The following is a 14,509-nucleotide window of genomic DNA, read 5'->3' on the forward strand; positions in this document are numbered from 1 at the left end:
AGTTGCATCCTGCTGTCCTTCCTCCACACCACCAGGACAGACTGACAGAGCCTGGTAGAGAACTGATCAAAGCTGAAACGAATGCTTACTTGGACACCTAAAGAAAGAAACTATATCCTAATTAGGTACTTGAGCATGTCTACAGATCTAAGAGATGCAGCAGTTACTTCGTGGACATATTATTCTATAATTATGCTGAGAAATAAAGAAAAAACCCCAAGATAAATGAAAAGTCTGCATTAAAAATGCATATAGGTCTTTCAATATTACATATTTGCCCTACACTTATGTGTATTATGTTTATAATGAACAAAATAAAGGAATTCATATTAAAAACTGAGATGTCAAAACAAATTCTCCAGACTTTGACCTTGCACATTTTCAACAACATATGCCTTTATACTTTCTATGTGTAATGCGTATTCTTCTGGTATTTGGATACTACCACACCTAAATATTTCTCCTCTTGTTTCAAGCAGAGAGCACTACAAACCAGAAGTTTTGACCAAAAGTCAGAGCCCAGACCAAAATCAACTGCAAAGGTTACAGCCCATCTACGAGGTTTGAAGGTGGCGAGGATAAAGAGCTGAACCCACTGTCCAAATACAAAGTTTTAACTTGGATTGATGTCAGGTTATAACTTTGAAACAGTCATCACTTTTTCAGTAGAAGAAAAACCCAAGCTAAACCGCCATCAGTAAGATCTTTGGCAGGCAAAGACCTCTGTTTCCTAAGCCTTCCACAAGTGCCGCTCACATCCAGGGAGCCACCACAGTAATTTCACCAACAAAAATGGAAGATCAAAGAAATCACGAAAACAAACCATAGCAGCAAGGTCCCTCCCTGCGCTGTGTCAGGGCGAAGCATTCCATAAACATCCTGTGCAGTCTTTTGCCAATCTGCTGCTTGAAAACCTACAAGAAAGAGCTTTCACATCATCATTAGGTGCCTGTTAGAATATTTTCCATCTTAACATTCGAAAACCGTATTTTTTCTTATAAACAAAGCTAATCCCTCCCTTCCCACAGGAAATATCTAGAACAACTGATAAACGTTTTTTGTTGTAGCAATCTTTTAGGTATTAGAAGGGACAGTTCCTTCCTCAGACTTCTTTTATTCTAGACTGGGAATGCTCAGTTCCCTTTATTTATTTTTTTTTTCTTATATGCAATATTATCTATTGTGTCCATTTGGGGGAATTTGCCCACCCATTTCTTAAAATGTGTTGCCCAAAGTCACTGGCACTTGATAGAATGATTACTTTCACATCTTATATTAAAAAATTCCTGTTAATGCTTAAGTGAGTTTTACTTTTGCCGTAGTATCAGGTTGCTCACCTCTGTGCAACCAGATGCTTTTTTTTCCTCACTGCACCTTGCAAGATGGGGGGAACAGCTTGCTTTCATGGACTTCATTTTCCCTCAAGTTTAGTATTTCACATTCATTCCTACTGAATTTTAGCTTGCTGCTTTTGGGTCACCTGTGCAATCTACCTATTCTGACTTCTAAACCCATCTACGAGTTTGTGAGCACTGCCTGTCCAAGTTGCACCACCTGCAGACCTGAAATTTTATCTGGATTCCATCAAACACATTAATGGATATTCTGAACGAAGACCATGACAAAAACCTCAGAAACTGCACTGGAAATAGCTTTTTAGGGTTTTTTTCCCCTCCAATTTTCTGTTAACAGTGTCTTCGCCATATTTGCTCAGCATACATTTGATAGTTCACTTAAAGTCATACAGCCAAATATATGATGGTAGAATTACCGTATTACAGCTCTGCCTCAGTTCTGTGCTTGTATCACTGAACAATACATTTCCCTTCAGCGTGAGTGTAAATCCACGTCTCCAAAAGTAAAAACTACACCAGCCTAAGTTATCCATGACCTCATTTTTAAAACATAAATGCATCTGCCTTCACCCTCCCAAACAATGCCAGCTTTCATTGCTTATTAGCCCAGGTCTCCCACAAACACCTTTGGCACTGTTACCTCACTCCTTAGCCAAGGGAAAAACACCTAAAAATATTTCCATCGAGCTATTACTATAGCCTCCCAACCTCTCCCTGTGATTCACCGCTCATGATGCTAATATAAGAGCTCGCTGGCTCAAGAGGGGCGGTAAGCTGAGCTGCACACATGGCTAGCCTACCCAAAACACACTCAGTACCTCAGACTACCCCAGGCTCAGGTGTGTTCCTGTTCCTGTTGCACCTTTAGCTCATCTAAGCTGTAAGAGCTCGCGGTCGTTGCTAGAGAGGAAACAAAACACACCAAGGTGGGCTTCACCTAACGTGAAGAGCTGCTGTCGTGGTAGCAGATGGGGAGAGGCTGCAATGCTGACCAGGTCCACCGCGTCCAAATCCAGCCCAAACGTATCTTGTGTTCCAAGTACAATGATTAGCGCAACTCTCCATGCAGTATTAAAGGGATATAGTGCTTCAATAACAAAATAAGTATACGTGTATTACAAAATACCCGAGTCTATCATTTCTCCATTCTACAGGTAATCTGTTATTACAAAAACTACAGGATTCATCAGCAGGTATATAATATAAAAGTATTTATTAACTTCTATGAAACAGAATATGGCTTAAAAAAAAAAAATCTTCTTGGGTCCCTGTTGAACTTTTTCTCTTTGCCCTAAGAAGGAGAATCAGTCTTTCACAGGAATTTGGGGGAAGAAAAAAAAAAAAAAAAAGAAAAAAGAAAAGAAAAAAAATTTTAACCCAAATACAACCATCTTACAGAAAGCTAAATGTGAAGTGAACTCTGGGCAACAGAAGTCAACCAGTGCATGGAAATAAAACCCCTGCCTCTAGATACAAATAAAGAAAACATATAAAAAGTGGCAGAGACAATTTATCTCTATTATCAAAACTTCTAAAAACTTAAGGTTTTAAATAAAACATTTGTTGGGTGTAAATAGTACACAGCATAAAACACAGCTAAAGAAATTTAAATGCATCCATCATTTAAAGTCTCAGACCTAGCTTAATCTACTAACGTATTTCTCCTGTGGATTCATGAGCTGATCATACAGAATGCTTCCAAAAAAACCATCCCTCAGCAGAAGGAAATAATATCTTTTTCACTCTTCTAATTTTTAAGCTTTTCAAAAATATATTTTTTTTAATTTTAGCAAATGCATCTTTCAAAAGCATATTCCAATGTCAAGCTTAAAGAAAAAATTCTGCCTCTGTCAAAATAATTCACAAACTTTATTGGATTTTTAAAAGCCTGATTACAGGACAAAACATGCATTAAGCATTTTGCTAAAATTCCAAAAACATAATTGCAGAATGTCACTATATTCAGAGGGTCATGTCCATAATAAATACCTGCAGCTTAAAAGCAGCTTGGAATTTTTTAAGAGTTTTAGTATCTCAAAAAGGCAAATGTTCTATATACTGTTCTTAAAATTCTGACATTACATTGCAATGGTTAAAGCAAGAAACAGCTCAACTGAAGACTACAGAAAATCCCTGTCTTCTCAGGAGGTCTACACTTGGTTATACAATACTACTCTGGAAACAGCACTTCACCAAAGGTCTGGCAATTGGCTTCTGCTTAAAACACACTCTGCCTCATAACATTCTTCAAAGGATTAAAACATAATTGATTCTGGCAGTACACATGGTCAGCATGATGTGCAGGGGGTTGCCAGTGGACATGGGGCCCTTACATAAAGGGCTGTGTTCTTTGTTTAAAATGGAAAAAAGAGTGGGAGGTGTGGAAAGCAGTGAAATACAAAATGACTCAGAATCATAAAACATATTTTTTGAATCAGATTATTTCAACAACCGCATATGCAAATAGAAGGCTTCAAACGAGGACGGTGGCAGAGCTTCTGAATTGCTAAGGCAATTCACATATTCTTATTTCCATAAAAAAAGATAGAAGCTATAGTTATATACATCCTTCTAAGTATTCAGAGAATATCGCAAGCTGAACTCCAGAGAACCCATCGATATCAGTCTGAAAGTGACGGGGAACGGATTGATCGTGCACTAGCTGGACTGTTAGAGAAAGCAAAGGGATCCTTTTCCTTTTCTTTATTATCATGTTTATGTTTATGCTTATGCTTATGCTTGTGTTTCTTCTTCTTTTTCTTGTGCTCATGGTGGTGATGGTGATGGTGATCACTATGTTTTGAGGAGTTTGATTCTTTACTAAACACAGAGAGTGGAGCTGCTGAAACAGGGTGCATGTTCATCTCTCCCGAAGATTGTTCTTTACCTAAAACAATAGATATATGGGATTAGTAAATGTTTAACTTGCATTGTTTTCAAACATAAGAAATTCTGAAATATTAAGATAAAACCTACATTATCATTTAAACATGCAAACACAGAATCTGTTAAGATACTTGTACCATTAACTTTTTGGGTTTTTTCAGAAAAGGCTCTGAACATGCCATTAAAGTCCCCGTACTAGTGACAATTTTTACAGAGGTACCTCTTCCTCAGAAGTATAAATGTAACCCAGGCAATTATGAATTGTAAAGAGCTAAGAAACTGCAAGTTATACTAGCTTCCAGAAATTCATTTTTAAAGAGTAGGGCCACTATACCATGAATAATGAAAATATAACTGCTTATGAAAACTATGATATAAAGTGCAGGACTGGCATACATTACAGTGCAGTTTTGGGATGTAAACTCCTTTTAGTCAGGAGCTAAAGCTCCCTGCATGAACATAGAAACCTTCTGATACTGAACAGAAGAATTAAATTGCTTTTTCAAAAAATTGCATCTTACAACCAATTTAGCCTATCTGAAAGATTATACAAAGTTTTGTTCTTAAACAAAAAGCAAATTCCAATAAAGACAATTACATCATCTTGTTTAGTATATATTTCACAAATACACTAGAACTACTTATATATTGAGTAAGCCTGGTATCTCAATCTGAGGAAGGAAAATCAGATCCATGACTTCTCAATTCCTGAACGACATTGTCTTTGGCTCATTTAATATTTCATAACTTCACACAAACTGCAATAGCTTCAGTAGTAGGAATTAAAGGGCAATTATATAAGAACAACATTGTTACCGAGAGGAAACACTTGGAAGGTAGGAAGGCTCAAATTCCTTTAGGCAGAAATTGAATCAAATCACTCACACTGCAAGAACGTGCTTTAACTACTAGATAAATGTAAGAAAGCACCGTCAGATTTTTGAAGGCAACTGCTCCTTTAAGTTTCACTTAAAATGGATTTTCTTCAGTGCTGCTTTAATTGTTTGGGGCTTTCCCCCGCCACCCCCCTCCAGTTTTTGGTGAAAATACCCCTGCTAAATAACACAGAATTATGTTATATACTTTGTCATTATCTTTTTCTGTATATTTGAAAATGGATTTTTTTCCCAGTACATCTTTTTGGTTGATTGGTTGGGTTTGTATCTTTAAAGGCAAGAGTGATTCGTCTATGGCAATGATTCCTGGAAGTCTGAAGAGCTAGCTCCCTGTAGTATGACAAACAACCATTGAGCAAGATTTCCATGCAACCTTTCTAGCCTTATCCAAAAGATTAAGAACTGATTCAATCAAACACATATATAGGAAAGTTTCTAGACAGTACAGCTGTTCTGGGTTTTGTCTGTTTTTAAATATGTCTGGAAGAAAACAAAATCTACATCTGTATGCAGTGTTTAGAAGTCAGAAGAGAAATACAAAACATTTTTACAGCAAGGATAATCAATGACTTGCTGTGGGACATGGTGGAATCTCTATTGCTTGAAGTCTTAAACTGCAAAAGTGATGTCTTTCTAGAAACGCGTTTGGGCTCAACCACAAAATGTGAATATAGTCCAATATAAAATTCTGCTGATGTTACGAAGAAGGCTAGATGAGAGTACAATAGTTTCCTATAGACTTAAAATCTCTAATGTACAAGTATTTTAAAAAACTTTAATTTTTATTTCACCAGAACTATGCAGTAATAAGCTCATGTTATCAATGCAAAGATTTATTGTTAGAACTCACAATGACTTTACTTTTTATTATGGCAGATAAAAGATATGCACACAAATTCAAACTTCCAGTTGCTGACTTCAGTGCACAGTTACTACAACTTTTTTACATTGTTACCTGGATCCATTCTTGACAATGCAGACAGCATGCAAGTATTCTGTTGGTGTAAAATGGCACAAGATTGCTTCACAATTTAACTATTTCTAATTAAATTTCTCTTAAGGAACCTGTACCTAAACCTAGCCCTGTAACCTAAGCTCATTCCCCTAAAGCATACAGCTTTTAGACAAGTAAGAAATTATTTTTAGCAGCTACCAGGATGCAAAACCAGCCACTGAACAGAACAGTGGAAAAAGGAGCATATCTGACTTGGGCCATTAGAAAAGGAATGGCTGGAGGCTGTACCTCACAAAACCAAAGCACACAGTGTTTGAAACCATTAAAATAGGCTACAGTAGTTAAAGGTCAATTGCGGCAGTGACACAAACACAGCTTCTAGTAACACAGAAATAAAGGTCGTGACAAAAAGCCTGAAGAAAACTGATCAGTGTTTGTCCATAAAAGATGTACAGAATATTATCTAAGGTACAGAACACATTCTCACATGTTCTCAAGCTATAGGCACATGATGCATTAAAATATAGAAAGCAAACTAAAGTCAACTTGAGTTGACTAAAGAAAACAAAAAACCCCCCACACATGACACAAACCCTTAAGACTTCACAGCTCCGTTAGCTCCAAATTGTAGAGTTATTTTTATATGGAAACCTAACCTGTAAGTCTAGACACTACATTTGTAACAACATCAAACCAAAGCTAAGTCTCTGAGCTTTAAAAATTTTAACCCACTATAACTGGTATAAGGACATGGGCTTAAGTCTGCAGGGATGATGTAGCAGTAGTGCCATGTGCCAGTGAAGGCCAAGGATGCCATCAAACAGACCCTCCTGACACTGTTGTACTACCTGCCACTTGCGCAAGCTTCCTGCTGTGTACTGAACTACCAGCTCTGCGAAGGCAACGGTCTGCACTATCGCTTCTTTACTCATTTCAGGTTATTAAAAAACCCCCCTATTATTTAAAGCAGTTAAACACCATTGCCTGGAGCAAGTTAGGGAGCAAATACATCAGTAGCTCAAGCCAACAAGACTGAAGGGGTGGTGATGAGCACCTAGAAACTGAAAAAGACAGGAAGATCTTCAGGAAGGGGAGAAATGGGATCCAACTGCAACTCAAGGGCTACTGACACTTAAGAGGACACTCAACATTGGTAATATAGCACAAATGCCAGTAAGAAATGAAAGAACGTCATTACAAAAATCTACTTTTACTGAGCCAGTACTAAGAGTACACATACACTTTCTTCATAGAGGTCGATGATAGCTATGATCTGTTGGGTTTTTAAATGCAGAAGTAACAACTATCCAGAAAATTTCCTCCTACTGTTAAAGAGTACTTTGAAATCAGGAATCAAATATATTGATCCTGGACAATGGCTCAGAAAGGACATACACAGACTACCAAACTAAGTTGTCTGTAAAATGGACAGACCTACAAAAGCGCTGTAAAAAATTTTACAGGTTTGTACCTGTAAAATTAACTGTTAAACTTGCAGAACACTTTTTAATTTCTTTTAAATTAATATCTGCTTAAAGCCCATGCCAGGAACCTACCAAACTAGGCAAGCAAGGCTAAATAGGAATTGCTTTACAGGCCCTTAATACCATCCTCACAACAACAGGGCTAGCAGGGCTGCTGCAAGGAGGCACGAAGCACTCCCTCTTTCTGCAGGGAACCCGCTTCCTCTTGGCAGAGGGAGCAGGACTGGAACCCGGGTTTCTCAAATCACAGACACACACACAATAAGTGCAGGGTGAGCCCAGGAGCTCGCTTCTGAAGTGGTTAGTAGCATTCCTTGGAAGAAAATGCACATACATGTGTCTATCCACTTGGATCTCCTTCTGTTTGGGATGTGGAGATTCCAATGTAATTATTGGCTTTGCAGTGTTCCAGCTAGCTGGGTAGGTGTTTAAAATTAGACAGGATTACTATCCCATGGGAGAAAGACCATAGACTTTCTGCACACCTTGTCACAGGTACCGATACAAATGCTATAGATATTGCGAGAGAGAATAAAATATGAAAACACGGATCTTGTAGTTTAGTTTTCGAATGAAAGGAGTTTAGACCTTGATACGCTTTAAAATAACATTTTCTGTCCAACAAAAAATCGCTGTCAGATAATTATAACATCCTGGTCATCAATTATCTAGGGTAAGTTTTTTTCTTTTTAAAAATCATTGGTGCATGAACACTGAACAATGCTGTTGGGTAGAGTGTTTTTTACTCTTATTTTGTTATTGAACCTTTACAATATAGGAAGATGCAACTTGAGACTTTAACATGCCAACAAGCTTTCATAAGATCTTCCATATGGTCTCTCCTATATTTCTGATTTTGTGTGAAGAGGGTGGGACACCACAGACTTACAGTCTCTGTTTCTTTGCATGTACAATGTATTTAAAACAGCTGGCTTATGTAGGACTTTTCCAGATTGACACTTGTTAAAAATGACCCCATTTGCACCCTGATTTATTCAAACGTCAGAGAGGGAGAAACCAACTTCATAAATCACAGCAAATGGTAAGGCCTATGGGTCCAGTGTTTCGGCTGAGGACTGGCTGGTGCTCCAGAACCTGACACCGACCACTTCTGGGAAGAAGGGGACATCAACACAAGCATGCAAGCACTTAATATGTCTCTCCCAGAGCCCAAAGAAAGCTTGCTAATGAGAAAAAGAATGTCCTTTTTTTGCCTAGCAGTTGAACTGTAGCTCTGGCTAGCATTTTCTCTAAAGAGAAAACACTAAAAAAGCTGAAAAGATCTTAACTGTTTTGACAATTACCCTCTTTTTCCTTATTTCTAATTTTCTTTTTTAGTATTACCCTGGAGATGTCCAAGATACACTATTTTTTAATTTAATGCTGTGTTTATGCATCTGTTGAACCATCAACAAAACACATACAGAAAGTTACTAGGCATAAACAATTACAAGCTTCCAGAATGCAGGAACGTCTTGTCATTTGTCTTAAGAAGCGGAATTTTCAAATTATATGTCTCTGAAAAATAAGTTATCAATTTTCTGCCTAATAGTGTTCTTTTAAGGACCATATGACAAAATTTAAAGTTTAAGAGTGAGATGTAAAGGTCTAGTTAGAAAAAAAAAAAGCACTCAAACGTTTTCTGAGGATGTTGTTAAACAAATCAGTTAATTTGGCTCCAACATAAGAATTTTAACTAGTTCCAATATACAGATTCACTTGACTCTGTATTTTTAGTGGGATTTATATCCAGATAGATAATTCCTTATACCTATACCAAAGGATAGCCTCTGCTAAACTACTGCATAGACAGGCTGATGATTTAATTAAAATATACTTTTAACTGGTATCTGTTTTATTAATTTCCTCATTTGACTTTCATTTAACAACTATATTGCCTTGTCCTTACATTAAAATAATAGCTTAACTGTGGTGCTATTTTTACTACAGTTACGTTAATATTCTGGAAAATTCTAGAGTGTTCCCTACTCTAGAGAAAAAGAACATTTAAATCAGTAAGTCAATTCAGAATACTTTGTGCCTCTAACAGTTTCAGGGAGTTCACCTGAAAATTTAGTTGCTAGCCTTATACATCTTCTAGGCTTGAGAGTGATCAGTTGTTTTCTCAGTCACAGCTACAATATCATCTTGTTTTTATTAAATCATGTAGCTGACACACTGCAGCCACACACTGTTGCAATACTCATTTATGTTGTCACTTTATCTGCAGGGCTTATGTTTTTGTTAAAGCTGCTTTCATGCAGTTTAGGATAAAGCACTTGAAAACACCCTTCCTTGTGAAGCGTACAATTGACCACATACTATTTCAGTGAGGCAAAATTATCTACAGAACCTCAAAGCCTGTAAGTTACCAATTTGGAAACAGTTATATTCTAGGTAATAAAGTCAACACATGCGTAATGGATACTATATTAATATTATATGTTATTAAAGGGTAGTCTAACAGAACAGTTTTAACAGCTTTTCCCTCCTTAAGAAGTAAAGCAAAAATCCATCATTGTCAGTAGTACCCTGATACCCAAGAAGTGTTCATTTATGTATTTGTCTGTGTGCTGATGTTTCTGTAACCCTTTTTCACAGGGAGCCACTAACTAATGCTTGAACTTTGAGGTACTGGTGCTCTTATAGCTAACTCGGGTAACTGCTGAGCTGCAGAAGACCGGGCTTTTTATATAGTTCAGACAGAATTCGTATTAACTACTGTATTCACACTTGAAATGCAGTGATTTGTACCATAAGCTCAAATCTACTGTTGCAAATGTGTTGTTTAAACATACATAATGTTTATAGTAGTCATACATAATGACTACAGTAGTTTCCCTCTACACTTTACTGCAGTGTGTGCTGTATCCAGTTTCAAATAGCTCCAGAAACAATTCAATCCAGCTAAATCATTATTTCCTGAAACTGCAGACAGTAACTGTGATAAGACCGCAATCCAATCAACATGTATGAGTGTTGCCTAGACCTTCAAAGTTTCATGTACATCAACATGGTAAACAGAGTGACCTACAAGGTCAGCAGTGGAAATTTCCAGTTTGATTATCCTGGAAAAGAGCAAAAGGATTAATAGAATTAATAGAATAGCCAAAGGATTTTTCTGATCCGAGTTCGAATGCTCAGGATCCATCCTCAAAGCCTACTGCTCCTGAATGTGATCAGAAAAAGGACTGCTGCTGCACAAACAGAAATGCACTGTATTTACTTTTTTTTAAAATTTTGTAGAAATAAAGAGAGAGAATTGGATACTGCTTTGCATCAACTATCAAACTACCCAAAATAGTCAGGAAAATTCTAATTAAATGTTGTTCAGTAATGACCTGTTGAGTCACAATGACATGTAACTTCACTGGCAGATCACTCTGGCTACAGCCAGGCATTTAGAATCATAGAACCATTTAGGTTGGAAAAGACCCTTAAGATCATCAAGTCCAAAGGTAAACCTGACACTGCCAAGTCCAGCACTAAACCATGTCCCTAAGCACCACATCTACATGACTTTTAAATACGTCCAGGGATTTTGGAAGCAGAAAAGAACAGGCCAATCAATAACCACGGACACATATAGCAGAACTTTTTAAAGGTTAATTTTAAAGTATTGTACTTTCAGATGAGTGAAGTATTAAAGTAAATAAAGAAGCATATCTTAATCTGATTTCACTGAAGTCAACAATGCATGACAAGTCACCTTACAGTCTGAGAGTTTAAATCTACTGCTTACACAAAATCTGATCTTGAAATTCTTTTGATCTTAAGATAAGATTAGGGAGTGTTACTACTATCCTTAAAACCTTTTCTCGCATTAGAAACATGACCTTGCACAGCTTTAGAGGCTCAAAGGCGGCTACCATGTTTCTAGTCCTGAGGGCAGATGAATAATCAACACAACCGCATTCTTCAGACAGTTCACAACTGATGTTTTGTTTGTTTTAATAGCTTCTTGAAAAATGCTCAGAATTGCTTATAACTACCAGAGTCCACAATTCTATTATTGTAGACAGGATGCTTTAGTATGAACTACAAAAGGTGCTGTAATTACTGTACTGAAACCAGTAATCCTGCAAGAGTTGTAGCACAAGACTTCTTTTATTGCCTTTGCAGCGTGCCTCAACCCTAACCTTTCACATCCATGAGCAGAAGCATACAGAAAAAAAAAAAAAAAAGCTTTTAAAGCAAAATAATATTTTCCTGGCTTTAGGGGGGTTATATCAACTTGAACAAACCCAAATTATTGTTCAGGGTGATGTGGGGAATGTAAAAAAAAACCACCACCCCAAAACCAAAAAAGAATACACAGATACGGCAGGAATTAGACCCAACGTGAACTTCCTCCTGGCAGCTGCTGTTCACAGGCTGTGTTTGGCTGATGACCTCACACTTCATGTGACATGTGGGGACATAACCCACAGCTGTGAGAGGAAAAGTGAGTATGGACTAAGAGCTCGCTGCCTTCCAAGTAAGAGTCACAGAACTGAGGCGGATACAAGATCTCACAGATTTACTAACAACATACTGAGACCATTTCAGAACCTGTTGTCAATCTATTTCACAATAATCACTCACTGGAGTGCACCCATCCTCCATCACTGCTGCAAAAACTCAAACGGCCCTCAGCAAATATTATCTGCGATTCCTTTGTAGAACAGAACGCTCCTATGTGTGAACAATTTTATTTACGTATGCTTTTATTCTTCCCCCATCTGTTTCTTCTCAGAAGTATACCATTTCCTAAAGATTGAACTGCCTTTATTTATTCAGTCTGAAATTCATACATCTCTGCTTCTAAGAAAAATGCTATGAATAAGAAACAGGTGAAATTTTAGAAGCAAAGAATATCTGAAGTGGAACTATTTCTAACCGCACAAACCAAAGAAAATGAAATTAATCTGAAGCGTTTCAAAATAACACTTTTCAAAGGCTTATTATTGAAAATGAATTCTGTGGCAAAACCCAGCATTTGTCTCATTTATTACCTAGAAAAGAAAATGTATTCCGGTGTGCTGAATGCCTAAACAGCAGAGGTGAGAAGGTCATTCAGCACACAAGTGAAACTCGAAGTAGCTTTTGTCTGCTGTAGGTCTACAAATGCAGCAGTCAACTGGCCATTACTCCACTCCTGATCAGACCTTACCCTTTCTGAACTCTAGTGCAAACTTAATATGCAACAGTCCTGGAGCACAGAGCTGGCGTACAGAGGGTCCCATAAGTCCTATTTGTGAAGTATTTGGCAGAGTTTTGTTTATGACTTTATATTCCGTAGAGTGTGTAAATCTAGTAAAAAAATGTGTTGCAAAATATCATGTAAGAGTTATAAATACTAATCCTCAGCGGATCAGCTTTGCACTCGTGTGCCCTGGATGTGTCATTCTTTGCCGTAACAGAAAATGTGATGGTTGACCATAACGTTGAGGACAAAATTCAGAGCAGCTCTAAGAGGTTTAAAGTAAAGGTTGTGTGACATTAGGCTCCTAAGTTCATGAGAGCAACCTACATGCAGCCTTCCCCTTTACTCTGCTGAAATGCCTCTGCTTTAGGCAAGTTGTGAGTTTTGCTACTCTACATATCTAACAGCAAATCCATCCTGGTGGAGCTAGCTGTACAGGCACATGTCATTAACCAAAGGGCATCTGGAAACCAGAAACTAGACCTCCCTGTGTTTTATGTCCCCATATGAACTTAATTTGTTAGCTGAGCAATGATAGCAGTTACCTTTTATAAAAAAAAACCAAAACCCCTTAGTAGCTAGAGCATCTGCCAAAGAAGTACAAATGTTAAGTCATAGACCCTAAAAGAGTATGAGCATCCACACCCCTGGCCAGCACCAAGGCACCAGCCTCAGCAGGATACTCAGAGCAGGAACATCCACCAGCCCTTCTCTTAAATGGGGCCATTAAATTGCCATGTCACAGGGAATGCAGACAAGGTCACCTGTCAGCATAGCTCAAGACCTAGGGCACTCAAGATGGAACCAACATTCCAGGTCCTGCTGCTAAGGTCTACTTGTATTTTACTTTAGGCAACCACTGGATAAAAACAGAAAAACAAGCAAGAGGGTAATTATTCTGAATCCTACTTCTAAGGCCAAATACTTCACTTTTACACATTGCAGTACTGCAACCTTAAAACCTTGGCTTGGATGTGTCCCGAAGATCTCTCAAAACGCTTGCTACACAGTCACACTACCTCAGCTTAGCTCTACTGGTACATTCTGGAACTAAACTTAAGAAATGTGGTTAAAATATTTTGAGAAAATGAGACAAACCACTGAATTTCTTTGCTAGTGACAGATAAGCAAAGAAGGTGGAAGTTCATCAATGAAGTTCAGCCTGCCGTAAGGTTTCTAAGAAACAATATTCTTTGAGAAGTAATTCTGTGAAATATTTTATGAAAAAGATACTAAGAGAAGTAGTAAAAGAAGTGCTTGAAATAAAAACATTTTATTCACAGATGCAATCTTTTCAACTTTGAAAAGCCCTTCTAAGCATCTCTGAGGCTTGTATGTTTTTTAACTACTGATACTAATTTATGAATCATTAAGATTAGAGATTTTTTTTACCTGAATAGTCTAGCTATTTTTTTTTAAGTGAATCCTCAAAATTATTATTTTTTAAATGACAACTATGGCAAAATAAGTTTTACCTAATTGCTTATGGGGTTCTACTTCAGATTTACATTATTTTATTAATTCCTTAGCTTTTCACTTTTATAAGCATGATACATACTTGTCTTACTTAGATATGTATGAATATATACATGTACACAGTTATCTATAAATATACTGGAAGCTAAAGAAATGTTCTTATGCACCCTTTACACACTTCCTGGAATTCGGTTAACATTTAACACTTACCAACACTGTATACATAGGAATAAGCAGTGGCAACCCCCCCCCCTCCCCCCCCCCCCCCACTC

General features: G+C 37.4%; 1 protein-coding gene across 3 annotated transcripts in view; it reads right to left on the reverse strand.

The window, feature by feature from the left end:
* Nucleotides 1-2,551: 2,551 nt before the first annotated feature.
* Nucleotides 2,552-14,509, reverse strand: part of TAF2 (TATA-box binding protein associated factor 2) — a 65,255-nt gene continuing 53,297 nt past the window's right edge. For all 3 annotated transcript variants that reach the window (XM_049824548.1, XM_049824557.1, XM_049824566.1), the window contains one exon: nucleotides 2,552-4,242. In XM_049824548.1, the coding sequence (XP_049680505.1) occupies nucleotides 3,977-4,242 (266 nt within the window). In that variant the 3' untranslated portion in view covers nucleotides 2,552-3,976. The remainder of the gene's footprint in view (nucleotides 4,243-14,509) is intronic.

This window comes from Accipiter gentilis, chromosome 2, assembly GCF_929443795.1.
Source record: "Accipiter gentilis chromosome 2, bAccGen1.1, whole genome shotgun sequence".
Taxonomy (NCBI): Eukaryota; Metazoa; Chordata; class Aves; order Accipitriformes; family Accipitridae; genus Astur; species Astur gentilis.